Below are 20,615 nucleotides of genomic sequence, written 5' to 3'. Positions count from 1 at the left end.
TCTTGACCAACTCAGAGCACATACTAAATTTGCGGCACAACATGTTCTATGCTGTGCAATGAACTATGCTGTGTCATTAAAATACGCATTTTAAAAGTGTTCATCTTTTTTCCCAGGTCAGAGGACACAGAAAAAGCCACGGTCAACTCCTAGACTACCGAAGCAGAAAGAAAAGTACAAAGAAGCACAAGCACAAAGCACAAAGAGGACGTCCAGAAAAGCCAGAGTTCATGAATGCAGCACTTGTGGGAAGCGGTTTGCACAACCATGTCTCGTCCGCCGTCATGAACGGATACATACTAATGAGAAACCATATCCTTGCGGACTTTGTGGAAAATCCTTCGGTCAGGAACATTACGTTACGATGCACTTTAAGAGGTGCCATGACGATGAAGAGAGATCCGTCGTAAAAGAGAAACACCATCAATGTCAGGAATGCGGGAAAATGTTTTCCTCAAGTAGCAACCTGAAAGTTCATCAGCAGACGCACACTGGAGAAAAACCATTTTCCTGTAAACTGTGTGACAAAAGTTATTTCAGCCTTTCAGCGCTGCGAAACCATGAAAACGCCCACGCTGATGTCAGACCCTTCATGTGTTCTGAGTGTGGGCAGGGGTTTACCTCATCTTCGAGTCTAACGATACACAGGCGCAAGCATTCAGGTGAGAGGCCGTATCAGTGCTCCCAGTGTCCTAAGGCGTTCCCCTCCTCCAGCCAGCTGCATGCACACGTCAAGACCCACTCTGGTGAAAAGACATTCGCCTGTCTGGACTGTGGACTGACCTTCCTTAGGGCGTCAAGCCTCAGCAGGCACAAGATCACGCACACTGGGGTCAGGCGTCATCTCTGCCCAATTTGTGGAAAGTCCTTTGGTCAAGCTGGCGTCCTCAAGACACACCTGCGTGTTCACACCGGAGAGAAACCTCACTGTTGCACCATCTGTGGTGAGACATTCAGCTATGTACAGATGCTCCAGACCCACCAGAAACGAACACATTGTGGAAGAGAACGAGAAGAGCAGGCATCCAGAGAGCAAGATGAGAACTCGACCGCAGGAACCTGAATAACTCAGAACACCAGACATGTCATCAGCGATGGCATTCTCCATCTGCAATCGACATCACTGAACACTCCCTTCAAATGGCCAAACCTTTGGACCTGTCTGATGTCAATGACTGATTTTTTTTTTTTAATGTATTTTATATGGACTTTTTCGCCTTTATTTGAGATAGGGCAGTGAAAAGTGACAGGAAGCAAAGGTGGAGATAGAGATGGGGTAGGGGTGGCAAATGATCCAGGCCGGATTCGAACCCTAGGTGCAACCCTTGGGCATGCAAGCACAAATTTGGGGGGCTTAGCGTATTGCACGTCAATGGCTGAATTTGAAGGACCAGTCCACCATGTTTCCATTGTGAAGTACGTTTTTCTCTGGTCTGAGATGAGTCCATGCATACTTTTTTGGCCTTTGTTCGTGCCTGCAATCAGTAATCATTACTTGATCATTTAACAGGTTGGTGGGGGGAGTAATCAACCAGTGCTCTCCCCCATCCTCCTCCATGACTGAGGTACCCTGAGCATGGTACCGTCCCACCGCACTGCTCCCCATGGGGCGCCACTGAGGGCTGCCCCCTTGCACGGGTGAGGCATAAATGCAATTTCGTTGCGTGCAGTGTGCAGTGTTCACTTGTGTGCTGTGGAGTGCTGGGAGTTGGAGTTTCCCAATGGGCTTTCACTTTCACTTTCACTAACAAACTCAGCATGGCATTAGCGCCATTCTGAGAGAAAGTAAATGGGTCAGATGGGGGCTGAAGTCTTCGGCGTTGTGTGACGATTAGGGTCGAACCAGGGGGTGGTCAAGATGGGGTCATTTTCAAAACCAAGAAAGCGAGGATGAACAATTTTCGATCCAAAACAACTGCAGCTTGTTACGTAGTGAAGCATTACATTACAATTACATTGCAGTTACATAACATTTTATTTAACTGACGCTTTTATCCAAAGCGACTTTGCAGTACATTTATTAACAGGGTATTGGTTACAGTCTCTGGAGCAGTTTGGGGTTAGGTGCCTTGCTCTGCTGGCACTGCTCTAAACCTGACCTAAAGCCCATCTCCTTAGCCACTAGGCCACAGGCCCCTGTGCCAGACAACAAGAAAGGCCCAAGTGGGTCCCAAGACTATTCCACTTAAGCACCACTGCTTTAGTGCTTTTCATGTTTTTGTCTGCCTTTGTTGTCCTGATGTCAAATTGTCTGCGTTGCATCATGGTGTCCTCAGGTCCTTTCTATTCAGGCCAACTCGTCAGCACTTTGGTCAGCTGCAGTAGGCCTATTTGTTTTCAAAATGCGTTATACATACACTTTGACTTTGACGATGTCTTTGATAAAAAAAAAACAATAACACCAGACCAGTGTAGCTGAGCACTATGCGCCCATTGTTGCCGTTTGTGCCAGTTGTGCTTTTGATGAGAAAATCTGACACAAGTATAATTAATGGCATATACAAATACAGTGTATGGCCTAACATGCTATATTGTTATCGTTATAAACGTTATATCGTTGATGCTATTATTACAATATTCATGATTATCAATGACAATAGCAATTTGCTATTACCTTTGTGCACAATGTGACAATGGTTTTTTTGCTCTTACTTTCTCATTCAGATTTTTTACATTTTTCACATTGTTCTGCACTTTAGGCAGTGTTTTATTATTATTATTATTATTATTATTGTTGTTGTTGTTGTTGTGTAATTATTATTATCAGTCATATAATTAATTTGAGGGAAGTGCTCATCATGTTTATTATGTTTGCTCAGACTACTGCTAGTCACCAGGCAGGTTGAGATGCACCTTGTACATGAGTTGTTGTTGTTGTTGTTGTTGTTGTTGTTGTTGTAGTCGTTGGTGTGTGTGTGTGTGTGTGAGTGTGAGTGTGAGTGAGTGAGTGTGTGAGTGAAAGAGATTTGGTTTAGAACACGACAAAAATGCACCAATTCTGTCTTCAGAAATTAAATGTTGCGGGCTTCCTTGACTGCCGCGTCTTTTTTCTTGGCCCTGTTACTTGATACCTCCCTCCTCCATGACGTAGACAAGATGACGGATATCGATAAGGCAGAGTGGAGTACATCTTAATATGCGACCTTGCCTCCTCCACTTGCTTCTCGTCATGATGACATCACTGACAACAGCATTATATTTCAATATCTTGCTAAAGCTCAATTCTAGAGTCTTTTTCTCTTTTGCAATTGGGATGGTGAATGAAAAACAGTCCCTCAAAAGTTGTTGTGGCTAGGCTGACAGCTGGGAAACTTTATCGTTTTCTCCACGGAGGAGGGGCCAGGAGGTGGGACGAGGAGACAAGCGCAAGTGGAGGAGGCAAGGGCGCATATTAAGACGCACTCAAGGTTAGTGATGGACAAATGGAGCTTCCTGAAGCTGTTGAGGCATCCTCCTGATTGTGTCAGTTCATCAGAATCTTCTTCTGCTCTATGATGACACAGGATAACTTCAGTCAATTTCAACATGCAGTTGTAATGCTCACACTACCCTGGACTTGTCAGTAGTACCTGAGGTTTTTTTTCCCTTTTTCTTCAGCCTTTTCCGAGATCGTCAGTGACATCAGGTCAGGTCACAGGCAGGCAAGGGAGGACGGGAGTCTGCATATTGGAATCCACCCGGAGACACCCAATTTTGGCTGGAGTGATAAGATCAGATAGGGGTCAAATGCCTACTAGGGATGCAATCGATTAATCGACTTTAATCGATCAATGCGTTAATCGATTAAAAAACATTAATCGCAATTAATCGACAATTCAACTGACAAGAGACCCAGGTGAAATGCGCATGTGAAGAGTGTGTGCGAAGAGGGGTGTGAATATTTAAATCACCTTTGGATTAAAGAATTGAAATGGAATGAATTTAAATGTGGTATTTTATCTCAAATTTTAATTAAACATTATAAATTTAGTAGTTTTTTTTCAAGAAACATTGAGATTTCGGGGGGAAAACACCGCTTATCAATTAATCGTAAGTTGATCGATAGGCTATCAACTAATGATTAATTAATTAATCGATAATTTGCATCCCTAATGCCTACCCCTCATCCTTTGGCCACGTCACTTCAATGTGGTAATGCTGAAGCTGAAGCTCCTTTTCAGCCACATTGTCAGGTGCTCTGTTCATGATGTCGTGACCCCAGACAGACTTGGGGAAGGCAATAACACTATAGGGTTTTTTTTCTTCTCAGACCTCACTGAGCTTTTTTTCCCCCTTACAAACTATGAATCAAGCGAAAGGGAGTTTTTCCTCACCCCTGATGCCACCAGGGGCCGCACCTGAGCGCCCAATCTCTGTGACTATCTATGACTTATGATAGGCCCAGCCACTATGGACCTCACGCATCTAAGAATCCTGGTCCTAACCTACGTTGACCTTATGACTCTACAATCTCTGTCTATCTCTTCTTCCTCTGCTTTCCTGCTATTTCTGCCTCTCCTCTATACCTCTCCTTTCAAATCCATCTCTAACAATGGGTTTTTTTCCCCATTTGTTAAGCACTTTGAGTTACATGCCTTGTATGACACAGTGTTATACAAATACAATTATTATTATTATTATTATTATTATTATTATTAATAACATCCCGGATGCTGTGGGTGCCAAGGATAACGGATACCAGGCGATCAAGTCCTTAAAAACAGAGTGGTAGGGATAAGTACTACACTAAGCTCGCTGTTATTGGCCCTACCGTGGCTGATATGGTAGGGCACACGTTTACCATTGGGCCGACCCGGGTTCAATTCCCGGTCTGGGTCCTTTGCCGGTCCTTCCCCATATCTCTCTCCCAACTCGCTTCCTGTCTCTCCTTCACTATCCTGTCTCACAAAAACCAATAAAGGCTGAAAACTGAAAAGCCCCAAAAAAATACTTTAAATTTTTTTTTAAAAAAAAGCTTGCAGTTACTTCATGCTGGGTTCCAAAAAAAAATAATCTAAAATGTTTTGATGATTAACAATTATTTATTTTTTTTAAGCAGCAGTTTTAATAAAAAAAAAATAAAGAGCAAGAGACTGTGGTACTCCGGTGTCTTTTTTTTTGTGATAAGAAAACGCCACAGTCTCCTGCTCTTAATTTTTTGATGTCTACTTTACCCACTTACTGTTAGAGCACCCCTGTAAAAAAGTATGGATCCACGCAGCGCTTCCGTTTTTTCCTTTTTTTCTGAGCAGCAGTTTTAATCTCCTAAATAATAGATTAAACTTGCAGGAAGTGTGGCTAAACAGTCCTCTCCAGCAAGATAGATATAGCCTATGAATTGTCAGGGAACACTGAGGAGCATGGGATCAAGAGCCTTTGGCTTACCCAAGGCAATACCACCATGTGGTGGAGCTCCAGTGTCCAGGGCCTCCAGGAGATGGGAGAGGAGCGAGGGGTCCTCCTGGAACACACAAGAGAACAGTCATGGGTAAGCGGTTAGGGCGTCAGACTTGTAACCCAAAGGTTGCCGGTTCGACTCCCGACCCGCCAGGTTGGTGTGGGGAGTAATTTAACAGTATTGGATCCTCCTGCATGACTGAGGTACCCTGAGCATGGTACCATCCTGCCACACTGCTCCCTTGGGGCCCCATTTGGGGCTGCCCCCTTGCACGGCTGAGGCATAAATGCAATGTCGTTGTGTGCACTTGTGTGCTGTGGAGTGTTGTGTCACAATGACAATGAGAGTTGGAGCTTCCCAGTTGGGCTTTCGCTTTTGCTTTCTGAACACCAAATCACAGAGCCCAATCAGGCCCAGAAGCGATTCTAAGGTCAGGTGGGGCCCCAAGCGAAAATGCAAAAGAATGAGCATTTGAACCAAAATCGCCACTACTGTGGTAAAATGTGGGCTGTTATTCACTATCAAGGGGCTTGGGGGCCCCAAGCGGCTGCCTGCTTTGCCTGGTGGCAAGATGCACCTCTGATCAGGCCCCAAGTTGGATCACACGAGGCCTTGAGAGGTCAGCTCAGTTACTGTCTTATTGCAAATGCTGAGGCAATCCAATTACACCGAACCTGAAGACAAGCTGAAAAATAAAAAAAATACCGTCAGGATGGTCTGAAGGAAGTAGCACGGCACAGAATTATAAAGTGCAACTTTAAAATGTCACACATGTGCACAGTAGGCCTACAGTAACATTTATACTTGCTGTAGAGGACTGTCTTTGTAATTGCACTTGTTGTTCTGTATATCTCCTGTGCAATTTGTATTTGCTTGTGATGTTGGCTTGATTATGTCCTCTTCTGAAAGTCGCTTTGGTTATAAAGCGTCTGCCAAATGCAATGTAATGTAATGTAATGTAATGTAATGTAATATGCCTCACAGAACAAAAAAGCAATCAGAACTGTGAATTTGTGTAGAAAATTTAACATTGTATCGTAGATGTGTGTATTTGCTTTGTTTTTATAATCCCTAACATATAATTATCTGTTTATGTGCTTTAAGTTTGTATCTGTATTTGTCTGTTTTGTAATTTAAAAGAATAAATAAATAAAAGTTAGTGGAGCAATTCGTACTCCTGGCCGTTTGGTGGCGCCAAAGAATTGCGTGGTAATGATACACGACACACGACTGAATCTGAAGAAGAGGCCCATTGTAAACAAACCACAGATTGTCTTGGAAGTGTAAAAGTGTTGTGATTGAACAAACACCAAGTGCACATGGATAGCGTCAAGACCTTACAAACTTGAAAAAGCAACTGAGTAACGTTCCCTTCATGGACACAGTAAGTACCACACATTATGCTACGAGAAACGAAACCACAGGCCCGTGTTCTCGTTTTATATTATCAGTAGACCCGTTGGTTGCAGGATCACATGCATGTTGGGTTATTGTTACGTGAGGTTTGTAGTGTTTTTCACACAGTCTTTCTGTCTACCTCATTAGGCACAAAGGAGTACATGGTGTTAGAGCTAGTAGACCCAGTGTTGTACTTACACCATGAATGTAGGCTACATTTTGACACCTCTGCTATCTTCCGTTTGGTGCAATCTTACAGTTGGGTCTTTGTTTAATGACTGTTCTATTAATGATCTGAAGCCTCTGCTTGTGCAGTTCATAAGGGATTACATGGTACTCATTATGAAGTGTCATCCCTGGTCCTGTTGTAGGCTTTGCTGTTGGAGACGCAGGAGAGAGAGGCAGAGTCCTCTCAGACGTTGAGTGACCACACATCAGCCACCCAGCTGTTGAGGCTGCAAGTGGAAGACCTGCAGAAGAGACTGCAGGAGAAAGACCACAAACTCTCAGAGGCACAACAGGTAATGTGTGGACCATCCATACCATGGCAATCTATATAAAGAAACTTCCATGATAATTTCAGTAGAAGTTGGGTTGAAACACTATCGTTAAACCCTGCTTAAGAGGACAATGTGCGTGAGTTTTTCAATAGAGATTGCCAATGTGACGTCACTGCCCTAATAAAATTTACTTTTAGGTCTGTTTTTTCTTGTTTAAACGACAAGGATTGGCGGATCAAGGCCACTCTCTAACAAGCACTAGAATTTGATTGGCCAAAGATTGGGGCAAAAGGCATTTCCGACCCATTTGGCACGTGTCTTGGCAATCTCTATACCTAATGAATACAGTGTGCGTGAGATTACCATTGTAACATTGATGACCTTGTAGACCTCCAATAACGCACCCATAGACTCTGAGATATGGCATTCCAATTAATTTGCTCTTTCTCCTCCTGTTTTCCTGTCACTCATATTGGCGCCTGCTCTGTGTGTGTGTGTGTGTGTGTGTGTGTGTGTGTGTGTGTGTGTGTGTGTGTGTGTGTGTGTGTAACAGATCATCAGAAGTTTACGAGATGAGGTCCTGGTTCTCCAGAGGCAGCTGGAGGCTGAGAGGAGGTAGGAGTTTAGACGATATGGCATTATTATTATTATTATGGTATAATCATAATTATGATCATCATTATTACCCTTGGATTGTACTGTATATAACTAGCTTACTGGTAGGGCTGGGCAATATGGTGATATATATCATTATCGTGATATAAAAGTGTATATCGTGACCTTTCTCCTATATCGTTTATATCGTGATAGTAATTTTATCAATTTTATACAATAGAATATCATTTAATTACATTTCATGTTGTCACAATACACATTATAAGTTAATGTAACTGTAAAAAATAAGAATAAAAAGATCCATTTTAAAGAAAGGTTGTTTTGTGACATGAAAAAATAAAGAGCAAATAAAGAGAATAACTGAAAACGTATGTAATGGTGCTATATCGTGATATATTGTTATCGTGATATAAAGTAATCCATATCGTGATATTGTTTTTTTTTCCATATCGCCCAGCCCTACTTACTGGTACTATTGTTATGCTTTTGTGTCATGGAACATTCAAATTGTGATGTACAGAACATGAACAAGGAAACACTTCCATTGTGTGTGTATATACACCTCAAAGGTGCACTATGTGATATTTTTAGTAGTTTATTTCCAGAATGCATGTTGAATCATGTTGTCATGAAACTACAACAATTTACGGTGAGATGTCATAGGGATGCCCACATTTGTTCATACAACTGTACCTGATTTGTCATTCATGTTGTTGTGTTAACTTTCTGTCATTGACATTCTAGGAAGTCCCAGGATACAGGGCGACAGCAAGCCAGGAAACCACACAAGGTCCAATTGAAAAGAGTTTATAAGGTATCTCTCACTATTCTCTGTATGTGCTGTTTTTTTCTAGTTGTCATGGTGAAACAAAGATGTTCCACTCTGTCTGTGCACGTGTTCCACTCCTATGGACAACAAAGAGTTCTTCTATTCTATTCTATTATATTATATTCTAATCTAATCTAATCTATTCCTATATCTACAACAGCAAGCCAGGGAACCTCACTAGGTCAAATTTAAAAGAGTTTAAGATGTATCCCTTACTTTCCAGACTGGTCTTATTAAAATATGTTTTGCAACAGAGAGGCATATTTCCTTGATTTTGTTGTTCACTGAAGACTGTTGTATTTAAGTCCAAAAGATCAGCATGAGACAAGAGTTTGGAATGTCGTTCTCAATTTCCTGCTAAAATTATGTGTGATGTGAGAAAAGTGGGCAAGTCAATATGCATTTCACCCCAGCTAAAGTAAAAAATAGCTTGCATCTCAAAAGAAGAATCGGCTACAACGTTTGGTGATGTCCATGGGTAGCAGGGTTGAGGAAGTTATTGCAAACAAGGGTTATGCCACCAAATATTACATTTTATTTTCTTCAGATCATTTGTTCCAATACTTTCCCCAATCTAAAAAATGCTGTTGTGTTATACAAATGGTGATTAATCGAATATGATTAAACTTATCTAAATCTTAGCACCAGGAAATAAACCCTGACATTCTGAACTTTTGTTTTATATTCATTTTTTGGTGTCATAATGTCAAATGTCAATGTTTGCTGTTCCGGCACAGTATTATTTCACAGTTGTTGTTTTTAAATCACTGTACTAATGTACTAGCCCTAGTTACACATATACTTTCACTTCACAGGTCAGTCAGCCCAGTTCCCCCTCCTCAAAGAACCAACACAATGCCCTCTCAGATTCCCTCCACAACGATGCAACATCATCACAGAGAAGGCTTTCGTTGAGGTCGTCAGTTAGACTGGAGGACTGGGGACCCAAACTCAACCCAGATGGAGTGCTTTTGATTCCACCAGTGGAGCATGAGGATGATGATGACGATGATGACATTAATGATAATGATTACATCCCTGATGAAGTTGATGACATCAATGATGATAATAATTATATTCCCGATGAAGCTGATGACGCTGATGACATCAATGATGATAATGCTAACACCACTGACGGTAAGTACTGAAACTTTGTCTTTCTCTGTTCTTATGTAGTGAAATTATTTGAGACATGACATATACAAAGGGTGAGAATTGTGAAAAGTTTTGCCATGAATTCGCTGCATTTGCTCAGGTCATGATGCTGAAATGCTTTATTCAGTTAATAACATAATGGCTCTGGCTTGTCAACCTAAGACATTTGAAGATATGAGCATTCCAATAATTTTTTGCTGAACTACATCATAGCTCATTACATTACATTACATGACATGACATGACATGACATGACATAATATCACATAATATTACACTTACCTCATGCTTTTATCCAAAATGACAAGTCACAACTATTTTTCGGTACAGAATATTAGTTACAATCCCTGGAGCAATGTGGAATAAGGTGCCTTGCTCAAGGGCACTTCAGCCATGGAGTGAGATTGGGAGTGGAAGGGCGGGATTCGAACCTGCAGCCCTCTGATCTAAAGCCCATCTCCTTTTCCATTAGTCCACAACTGCCCCATTCAGGGCTTAACATTAACTTTTTCACCCACTGGCCACTGTGGCTAGTGGTTTTCCCGAGTCACTAGCCATTCAGGGATTCCACTAGCCACTGTTTTTCTATCGTTTTTTTTTTCTTTATCATGAAACGTGTACGTCTAACCTCGGAAGATGAGGTGCTAAAGCAAGACGAGTGTATACCTTTCTACATGGAAGTATATATCAAGCAAATAGAAACTGAGTTACTGAGCTTTTTCTTGATCTTGAATACAAACAATTGATACACAATGGGCAAACAGCAGTATAAAGGCTACAATGCATATGTCACCAAGGAATAAACTGCCAGCCAAATTGGCTAGTGACACTGAAAGTACTACTAGCCACAGCCAGGTTTTACCAGCATTTGGCTGGTTGGCTAGTGCCAGTGTCAAGCCCTGGCCCCATTACCATAATATCAGCGGACTTTTAATGTCTGAAATCAGCCCTGTTCGCTTAATTCACATCGCTTTTTGGTGCACAGGCACAGTTAAGAGTCTCATCAACCAGGCCATATTACAATGTATGTGTGGTAATGGTGTGTAGTAAGCTGAAATCAGCGTGCTACTCAATGTCCATTTTCATTTTTCATCAGATTTGTCCTCTAAATGACAACCACCTTAATGACAACCAACATTACAGTCTTTTTTTGTTTATACATTTTTCCAAAGGCAATGTTAAGAAATGAAATGCGCTGTGCAATCAAACTAAACATTTTAAGACTGATTTGTCTTCTTTCACAGGTCAGAGGACAGAGAAAAGGCCACGGCTAGCTGATAGACTACCGAAGTCCAATAAAAAGCACAAAGAACCACAAGCACAAAGAACAAAAAGGAAATTCAAAAGAGTCCACGAATGCAGCACGTGTGGGAAACTGTTTGCAAAACCAAGTCTCGTCCGCCGTCATGCACGTATACATACTAATGAAAAACCATATCCTTGCGAACTTTGTGGAAAATGCTTCAGTCAGGAACATTATGTTACGATGCACTTTAAGAGGTGCCATGACGATGAACAGAGACGTGTCGTAAAAGAGAAACGCCATCAATGTCAGGAATGCGGGAAAATGTTTTCCTCAAGTAGCAGCCTGAAAGTTCATCAGCAGACGCACACTGGAGAAAGGCCCTTTCCATGTACACTCTGCGACAAGAGGTATTCCAGTCTTAGTAACCTGCGAACCCATGAAAACGCCCACGCTGGCATTAGACCCTTCATGTGTTCTGATTGCGGGAAGGGGTTTTTGTCATCTGCGTGTCTAACGTTACATATGCGCAAGCATACAGGTGAGAGACCATTTAAGTGCTCTCAGTGTCCTAAGGCATTCGCTTGTGCCAAACGGCTGAGAACACACCTCCAGATCCACACCGGCGAAAAGCCATTCACCTGCCCAGACTGTGGCCTGTCTTTTGGGAGGGTCTCAAGCCTCAACAGGCATGCAATTACGCACACTGGGGTGAGAGCTCATCTCTGCCCAATTTGTGGAAAGGCCTTCGGTCAATCAGGCGTCCTCAAGACACACATGCGTGTTCACACCGGAGAGAAACCGCACCGTTGCACCATCTGTGGTGAGAGATTCAGCTACGTACAGATGCTCCAGACCCACTTGAAACGAGAGCATTCTGGTGAAGAGAACAAGAAGAATAGCCACCCAGAGCACAAGAACGCAACAGCAGAAACATGAACAAACTCATACACCAGACATTTCAAAGAACCAAAGCTTAGCACCAGTCTCATGTGAATGGTCGAATTTAAAGGAGCAGTACACCATGCTTACATTCTGAACTACTTTGTAAGTTCCTCTCTGATCTGAGGCGACTTCATGCATACCTCTTTGGTCTTTGTGCATGCCTACACTGACAAGTTACATGACGCAAGGGTAGTTACACGTAGTTATACAGATAAAAATGAGTACTATATGAAAGGCGTAATAACACATCAGGAGAACTTCAACGGCGTATTGATATCTTGATATAGTGCCCATTTTGATCTGCATAGAATGTGGAAGAGCTTGGACACCTCTAACTTCAGCCGCGCTTGGTACTCAATGCCATGCCTGGTGACCTAAATGCTTATAATATAACAGCTCGCTCCAAACTGATTGAAGGCAAACACAAAAAACATAGAGGTAAGCATTAACTCAATTCAGAGAAGAGAAGAAAGTTAGTATGCCCTTTGAAATTTCCAACATTTCTTTCGAAATTGGTCATAAAACATGATCTGATCTGCCTGAGAAACACAAGACGGAATAAACAGTGTCTGCTTTAACTAATACCACTCAAACAATAACATGTTATCATGTTTTATTGGCTATAAGATGTAAACATTTTCAAGAGAGAGAGGGGAATAAGTACACCCTTTGCTAAGGATCCTTCAAAAGCTAATTAGAGAAGTTCTGTAAAAAAGTTGTACACAATTCACACAATTTGAGGGATTTTAAATGCAGTCGCTCAGGTGTCACTTAAAGGAGAAGTCCAGTTTTTTGAACATTAAGGCCATTTTCTGAGTGGTCTGCAATGTTTTAGAGTCCCCCTAACCGTTTATTTCATGTTTGCTGCAGTCTCTGTTATTTGGCTGATTTGGGTTTGATCTCAACCAGCTTTAGAATGGCCGTCTATGAGCACCTGCGACTCTGTTCTTAAAATCACCTTAAACATTTGTTTTCGAAAGTCTACAGCTCACAAAGTGGTTAGGGGTGTTCACTAGCAGTCCCTAACAAGTTCCAAGGCGAAATATGGCTTCTGTCATTTTTTATTTGCCATTTTGTGAAAGAAAGTGAAAGTGAAAGTGAAACTTAATTTACAAATTGCTTCATAAAACACACATAAAACGCGACAGATGCCATATTTCGCTACAAAAATTGTTAAGGAACACCAGTGAATACTGCTGAACACTTGCTGAGTTGCATATTCTTGAAAACAAATGTTAAAGGTGATTTTAAGAACAGAGTTGCAGGTGCCCATAGACGGCCATTCTAAAGCTGGTTGAGATCAAATCCAAATCAGCCAAATAACAGAGACTGCAGCAATCATGAAATAAACGGTGAGGGGGGCTCTAAAACATTGCAGACCACTCAGAAAATGGCCTTAATGTTAAAAAAACTGGACTTCTCCTTTAAAGCTACCTTGTCCATTGTGTTGATGTAGAACCATTGTCTAATGTGCACCATGCCTCGCTCAAAATATTTATCTTAAGACCTATGATGAATACTTGTACTTGTATAAAGGTGAATTTGCGTAAAGCTGTAGAAGGTTATAAAACCTGCTAAAAGTATAAACGTTCACAAATGCATGGTTAGAGAAAGTGTCTATGAATGGAGACAAGTCCTGAATTTGGTTCAAAATTAATTCTATGAGGTCAGATGAAGACTTACAGAAATCACTGCAACATGTCACCATTTACCTTTATCACCAGTAAGTATAAAGTTCATAAAAAGCATGTCAACTTTAGAATGTTTTCACAACAATAAAATACACATTGTGGAATAGTCCAGTCAAGACAATCAATCAATCAATCAATCAAGAGTTTATTGTCATTGTCAAAAAGGCAACGAAATTGTGTTTTTGGGTACAATACTTAGTAGCAGCAAAAGCTAATAAAAAGTTTAGTACTCCTGGGCCACTGCGCAGTGCGCGCATCCACCATCACAAATCTTGGTCAAGTGTTAGACAACATTGGGTAAGGATGAGGAGAAAAAAAAAAGATGCCATAGCTCCACATTGCAAATTACAATATCAAGACATAGAACAAAAAACCTCATATATAAGACATGAACCCAGTTGGGAAATTGCATTGCAAACAAGAAAGTAGCTAACGTAGTCAGCAACTATGGATTTGAGAAATGCACTGATTTGCAACTACTAGGTTATTTCAGCTAAAGGGGTGTCAACTACTTATTGAATGCAAGGGTACTTACACCCACAGTCCTGTGAATGTTTACAACTTATGGCCAATGACAATATGTTGGAGTTTTTTTTTTTTTAAAGAGGTATCACACACCAATAAAGTCTGTCTTGAGGTGCTGGCTTCTTGTGCATACAAATGTTACATTTGACGCTTGAGTTTGAAGAAGGCCAGACATCCGAAACGTCACTTCACCAATAAAACATGGAGCAGAGTGTGCGGCATTCTTTTCATTTTCTTTAACAATGACAATATGGTAACATGCAATTGTATCTTTGGCGTTACTTAAAGCAGGCACTGCGCCCTCTTGCGATTCTAGTGAAGATCAGAACCGCTTTTTTGATCAATTTACACTGAAACATTAATTCTTAAAGGTGTACTTATTTATGCCTCACAAATGAAAACATGATGGATTTTTACTTTAATGTTGACTGTGGCTTTTTGAACCAACAACACCAGTGTAGCGGAGAGGTATTGTTACTGTTTGTGCCCGTTATGCCTTTGATGAGATGCCTTTGATGAGGAAATCTGACTGAAGTATACATACTGGCACATTTTTGTGCCAGCTCCCTGAAATGAAATGAGTGTGAAAATGCAATATATTGTTGTAGCTATTATTACAATATTGATGATTATTAATGACGATAATAGCCATGCATTTATGCACACAGTGATAATTGTTAGTTTCCTCTTATTTTTTCACTCAGGTTTTTTATTTTGCATGTTTTTCGTTCTGATCTTAGTATGATGTTTTATTTGTTATTGTTATTAATATTATAATCATTATTATTATTATTGTTGTTATTATTCATATGAGGGGAAGTGCTCATTATGTCAGTTACATTTGCTCAGTCAGAGGTGATACTTGATGCACCTTGTACATGATTACAGGATGTAATCTGTAATTTGTTTATTATCTGTAATTTGTGGGTGTGTGTGTATATGTGTTTTTGTTTGGGGGGGGGGGGGCCGGTTTAGAAGACAACAAAAACACCAATCCTGTCATCAGAATAAAAATGTTGAGCGCTTCCTTGAAGTAAGTCGTTTTTCTTTTTACATTACATTACATCATCAATAGGGCAGTCCAGCAGCCTGTCAACTCAGTTCACTTGTGGCCCAGGGGCGGTTCCAGACATTTATTCTTGGGGTGGCAAAGGGGTGGCGAAGTGTATTTCAGGGGGGCATGCTCCTACACTAAGGGAAAATTATAAACGCTATATAATCGAAACACACACTTATGTGATACAGTGAATCCTTTAAAGTGAAACCCTGCAACCTTAAGTTCTATGTCTGAAATGATGTCAAGCATTAAGGCTATTGGTCACAATCAGGGCTCTTAATTGGGGTGGCAAATCATATTTCTGGGGGGGCAAATACCACCCCTTAGAACCGCCCCTGTTGTGGCCTTGTGCTTCGTTTATGCCCCATCCCTGTGGAGACAACCGTTTCCCTGCTGTCTGCCTAATAAGCCGTACACACTAGACAACAACTTTTGGGAGACTTTTCCCTATTCGACATGTCAATTGCAAATGAGAAAAGTAGGCCTAACTTTGAAATGTGTGTTCGTGAGACACTCAATTTAACCTCTTCAATCAATCAATCGTCAATGGCATCTTGCCTCTCATAACTTGGCCACAAGCACAAGGATAGGACGGATGTTGGAGGTGGACACGCAGGCTTGTTGCTTCCTCCACAGGAGACAGCAGGACAGAGGAAACAAGAAGAGGAGGGATATTGGTAATTCACCCATGTAGCCTACTGTATTTACCACAGCCTGCACACAGCGCAAAACGGTTATGGCAGTCATAGCAGGTGAGCAGAGTGGAGGTTAGGTAGGGACTAGGGAGACAATCTTAGTTGCTAGTGCAAGTGTAAAGCAATAGGCCTATGTAGCATTTTCTTAAATCGATCTTCATATTCCACTTCTTGTGTTCTCAGCCTTTTTACAAACACATAATAGGCTAGTCAATCTAGCGTTTGACTCGGGACAAATTGCAATAGTAATCAATCCAGGTTTTTTGCAATCCCTAGGTAGCCTATGTCTAAATAACATATTCAAAATCTACAGCTTCATATTTAATGGAACATACTTTTTGCCAAGGTCAAAGTTGGAGATTTCCCATTCATTTTCCCATAGGGAGACAATATAGGAAATACTTGGGTTGGGGAATAGACTACATTTTTAAACAATGAGATATCAATTAGAAACTTTCACAGTAATTTACTCAAGCAAAGACAAAGCTATTGCAAGTTGTCTGATGATAATATGATTATTAAATATGCTATGCAAATGTGATCACATCAACTTCAATAGGTCTATGTGATCAATTATGCAACAACGGGCAAAACATAAAACATATTGCAAAAGTCATGATTCAAAACTTTTATTGATACTTAAATCACCCTACAACACATATGAAAAATCTACCTTCATCACTTTAGTGGAACATACTTTTTTGAAGGTCAGAAGTAGCAGATTTCCTATGTCTTTTGCCATTCAGTGGGTAAAATCGGATACTTTTGACCTTGGGCAAAGCATGTCCCACTGAATTGATGATTTTTAATACAGTATGTGATGCACAGGGGTTGAAGGATCAATATAATGTATGAACCATTACTATTGCAATTTGTTTTATGCTTGGTCGGTTAGTCCAGACTTTATCACATATTTCAGTACCTATGACCTCATTTGCATATTTCATCATGATATTTCAGAAAACTTGCAATACAAAAATTGTTTGCCTGAATGTGAGTTACCAACTGTGAAAGTTTCAAATGAATATGCCATAGTTTAAAATGTTACCCTATTCACCTTTTATCTCCTATATTGTCTCCCAATGGAGATGTGAATGGGAAATCTGTCAACTTCGTCCTTGAAAAAAAGCATATTCCAATAAAGCTGTAGATTTTTAATATGTGATAGCCCACAAGGGGGTTTAAGGATCACTTAAAAGTAGGAACCATTACTATTGCAAAATTTCGTCCCGAGTTTGGGCCTTTTTAGAGCTAGATTGACTGGCCTATTGTCTCTATTGTAATTGTATGCTTTCACTCTGCTTTGTTTTCCGTAGATATTTACTTATTGAATGATTGGTTGCCTTATGAATTCTTATCCAAAGTTGGTGGATGAAATTGCACTCCAGGTCGTTTGGTGGCGCCAAATATTGTTTTGGGGGTGTACGATACACGACTGACTCTGAAGAAGGAACTATATGTAGGCTAAATAAATAAATACTGATATTTACGTGAGTGTCGTCAAGGCGCTTCGTTGAACAAAACCGAGAAAGCAAACCGTAATTTCATCATGGACACAGTAAGTGCCACACAAACTGCTATTGAATTTCACCAAGAAGTTGACAGCTGGTCTGTCTCCCATTGAGAGTAAATAATGGTGTCTCCTCATTGCATTCAGCTGTTGTTGATCAAATGTAGCCCACGTTTGTGAAATACTTTCTGAACCTCATGTAGGGCTAGGCTAGATGCTGAAAAGTGCTCTGTGTCATAATTGTACGTCTGATGCATAAAAAAACAGGCATGGATAGGCTCGTTCCACTGGGCTCTGGATAGACAGCCTGTCTAGACCCCTCCCCCCAAATATTACAGACCACTTACCGGTATTAATTTAATAATTATAGATCTATTCAGTATCAGTGGGGCACACAGATGCCCTCCACATTCTGTACAGTAGAATAAGAGTAGGCCTACAGTTATGCAGTAGTAGTAGTGCAGAGTGCTATTTAAGGCACAATTTTATATTTAGGTCTTTGTTCAACATGGTTGTTCTAGTAAATAATGTGCAGCCTCTGTTTAGAAGGAGAGCAGCAAATCATATGCCTGCAACTCATATGCACACATAGTTTCTTGTTTCCACAGTCATTCCATGCCATTTAGTGGCTGGTGGCCAGCACACTACAGTTACTGGCCATTTTGTCTATCGTGTGCAGCTCATCAGGTATTGTATGATTATGATGGCACAACCTCCATGAAATCAAAGTGTCACCTGTGGTCCTGCTGTAGGCATTGCTGTTGGAGACGCAGGAGAGAGAGGCAGAGTCCTCTCAGGCGTTGAGTGACCACACATCAGCCACCCAGCTGCTGAGGCTGCAAGTGGAAGACCTGCAGAAGAGACTGCAGGAGAAAGACCACAAACTCTCAGAGGCACAACAGGTAATCTGGACAATCCATAGCAGTCACCAAAACTTGACTAATATAATGATGATTACAAGGGGTTTGACCGTTGCTGTTAAACCCTGCGAATGACACCATGTGCATGATTTTTTGTATAGAATTGAATTTAATAAATGCCTTTCGTTGTTACCATTCATATGTACGATTTACACTACACATATCCACAATGCGATGGTGATTAAAGGAGAAGTCCAGTTTTTTGAACATTAAGGCCATTTTCTGAGTGGTCTGCAATGTTTTAGAGTCCCCCTAACCGTTTATTTCATGTTTGCTGCAGTCTCTGTTATTTGGCTGATTTGGGTTTGATCTCAACCAGCTTTAGAATGGCCGTCTATGAGCACCTGCGACTCTGTTCTTAAAATCACCTTAAACATTTGTTTTCGAAAGTCTACAGCTCACAAAGTGGTTAGGGGTGTTCACTAGCAGTCCCTAACAAGTTCCAAGGCGAAATATGGCTTCTGTCATTTTTTATTTGCCATTTTGTGAAAGAAAGTGAAAGTGAAAGTGAAACTTAATTTACAAATTGCTTCTTAAAACACACATAAAACGCGACAGATGCCATATTTCGCTACAAAAATTGTTAAGGAACACCAGTGAATACTGCTGAACACTTGCTGAGTTGCATATTCTTGAAAACAAATGTTAAAGGTGATTTTAAGAACAGAGTTGCAGGTGCCCATAGACGGCCATTCTAAAGCTGGTTGAGATCAAATCCAAATCAGCCAAATAACAGAGACTGCAGCAATCATGAAATAAACGGTGAGGGGGGCTCTAAAACATTGCAGACCACTCAGAAAATGGCCTTAATGTTAAAAAAAACTGGACTTCTCCTTTAAGTACAGTGCAGACATGGGATAGCAATGCACTGGGATATTTAGCGAAAGGGCCAAAAGTTCAGGTTCAAGCTTGAGATCAAGTCAAGGAGTGCATTCCAATATGCACACTCCCGTCAAAGAGGGTGGAGTAATAAAGAGGCTTCAAAACCCGCCCACCCAATGCAAAAGTGTGTGCTCAAGTTGGGTCTCCTAAGGGGGCGTTGTCCCCTCCTTCCTCTTCTATTTTTGAGGTGTTTGCACGAGAAGTGCGCTACCGCCATCTACAGCGCTAAGGGACATTTATTCTCAACCTCTGGACTCCGAAGGTCTCCTAACCGAGGGTCTCCTAAAGGGGCGTTCACCCGACAGAAAGTGGATACCAGAAATGAACTAGAATGACTTACAGTGCCCTCCATAATTATTGGCACCCCTGGTTGAGATGTGTTAAAAGCCTTAAAATAAATTCAGTGCTTATTGCAGAAGAATACTGTCACACTGAAAATTGTAGGAAAATGTAGCCTTCAACTCAAATGAATTGTAAGAAAATAAAAAAAATCCCTGACTAAAAAATAATTATTTTTCATTAAATCACCTGTTCCACAATTATTGGCACCCTTAACAATTTCCAGGAAATAAATATAATTGAAGCATTTCTGTCATTTCTACAGTAGTTTACAAAGTTTACCAGAGTATGTAGGAACATTTAATTAGTAATTCATCACTTCCTGTTTCCCTGGGGTATAAATATGACGTGACACCGAGGCCATTTCTCTTATCCACTCTTAAACATGGGAAAGACAAAGGAACACAGCATACAAGTGAGGCAGATGTGCGTCGACCTTCACAGGTCAGGCAGAGGCTACAAGAAGATTGCCACTCAACTGCAGCTGCCCATATCCACTGTGAGAGGAATAATTAAGAAGTTCAAAACAACTGGAACAGTGGTAAACAAGCCTGGACGAGGACTCAAGTTTATTTTGCCACCACGCACAGTGAGGAGGATGGTAAGAGAAATCAAAAGATCTCCAAAGCTCACTGTTACAGAATTACAACAAATGGTAGCATCCTGGGGTCACAAAGTCTCCAAATCAACCATCAGGCGCTGTCTACACGCCAACAAGCTGTTTGGGAGGCATGCACGGAGAAAACCTTTCCTCACTCACAATCATAAACGCAAGCGTCTGGACTTTGCCAAGTGGTATTGGGGCTTCAACTGGGACCGTGTGCTTTGGTCAGATGAGACTAAGATTGAGCTTTTTGGCAACAAACACTCTAAGTGGGTCTGGCGTACCACGAAAGATGCGCATGCTGAAAAGCACCTCATACCCACTGTGAAG

At 41.1% G+C, this 20,615-nt stretch overlaps 2 protein-coding genes across 2 annotated transcripts in view; both read left to right on the top strand.

Annotated features, from left to right (window-relative positions):
- The window catches only part of LOC134447099 (uncharacterized), an 87,521-nt gene extending 85,189 nt beyond the window's left edge, over positions 1–2,332 (top strand). The window contains exon 18 of the mRNA XM_063196387.1: positions 117–2,332. Coding sequence (XP_063052457.1) covers positions 117–1,063 — 947 coding nt within the window. The 3' untranslated portion in view covers positions 1,064–2,332. The remainder of the gene's footprint in view (positions 1–116) is intronic.
- A 4,323-nt stretch (positions 2,333–6,655) lies between these two features.
- LOC134447109 (zinc finger and SCAN domain-containing protein 2-like) overlaps positions 6,656–20,615 on the top strand; it is a 40,605-nt gene continuing 26,645 nt past the window's right edge. The window contains exons 1-2 of the mRNA XM_063196394.1: positions 6,656–6,761; positions 18,293–18,442. Coding sequence (XP_063052464.1) covers positions 6,753–6,761; positions 18,293–18,442 — 159 coding nt within the window. The 5' untranslated portion in view covers positions 6,656–6,752. The remainder of the gene's footprint in view (positions 6,762–18,292; positions 18,443–20,615) is intronic.

The sequence above is a fragment of the Engraulis encrasicolus genome, chromosome 1 (assembly GCF_034702125.1).
Source record: "Engraulis encrasicolus isolate BLACKSEA-1 chromosome 1, IST_EnEncr_1.0, whole genome shotgun sequence".
NCBI lineage: Eukaryota > Metazoa > Chordata > Actinopteri > Clupeiformes > Engraulidae > Engraulis > Engraulis encrasicolus.
This window is presented reverse-complemented; position numbering and strand designations above follow the sequence as displayed.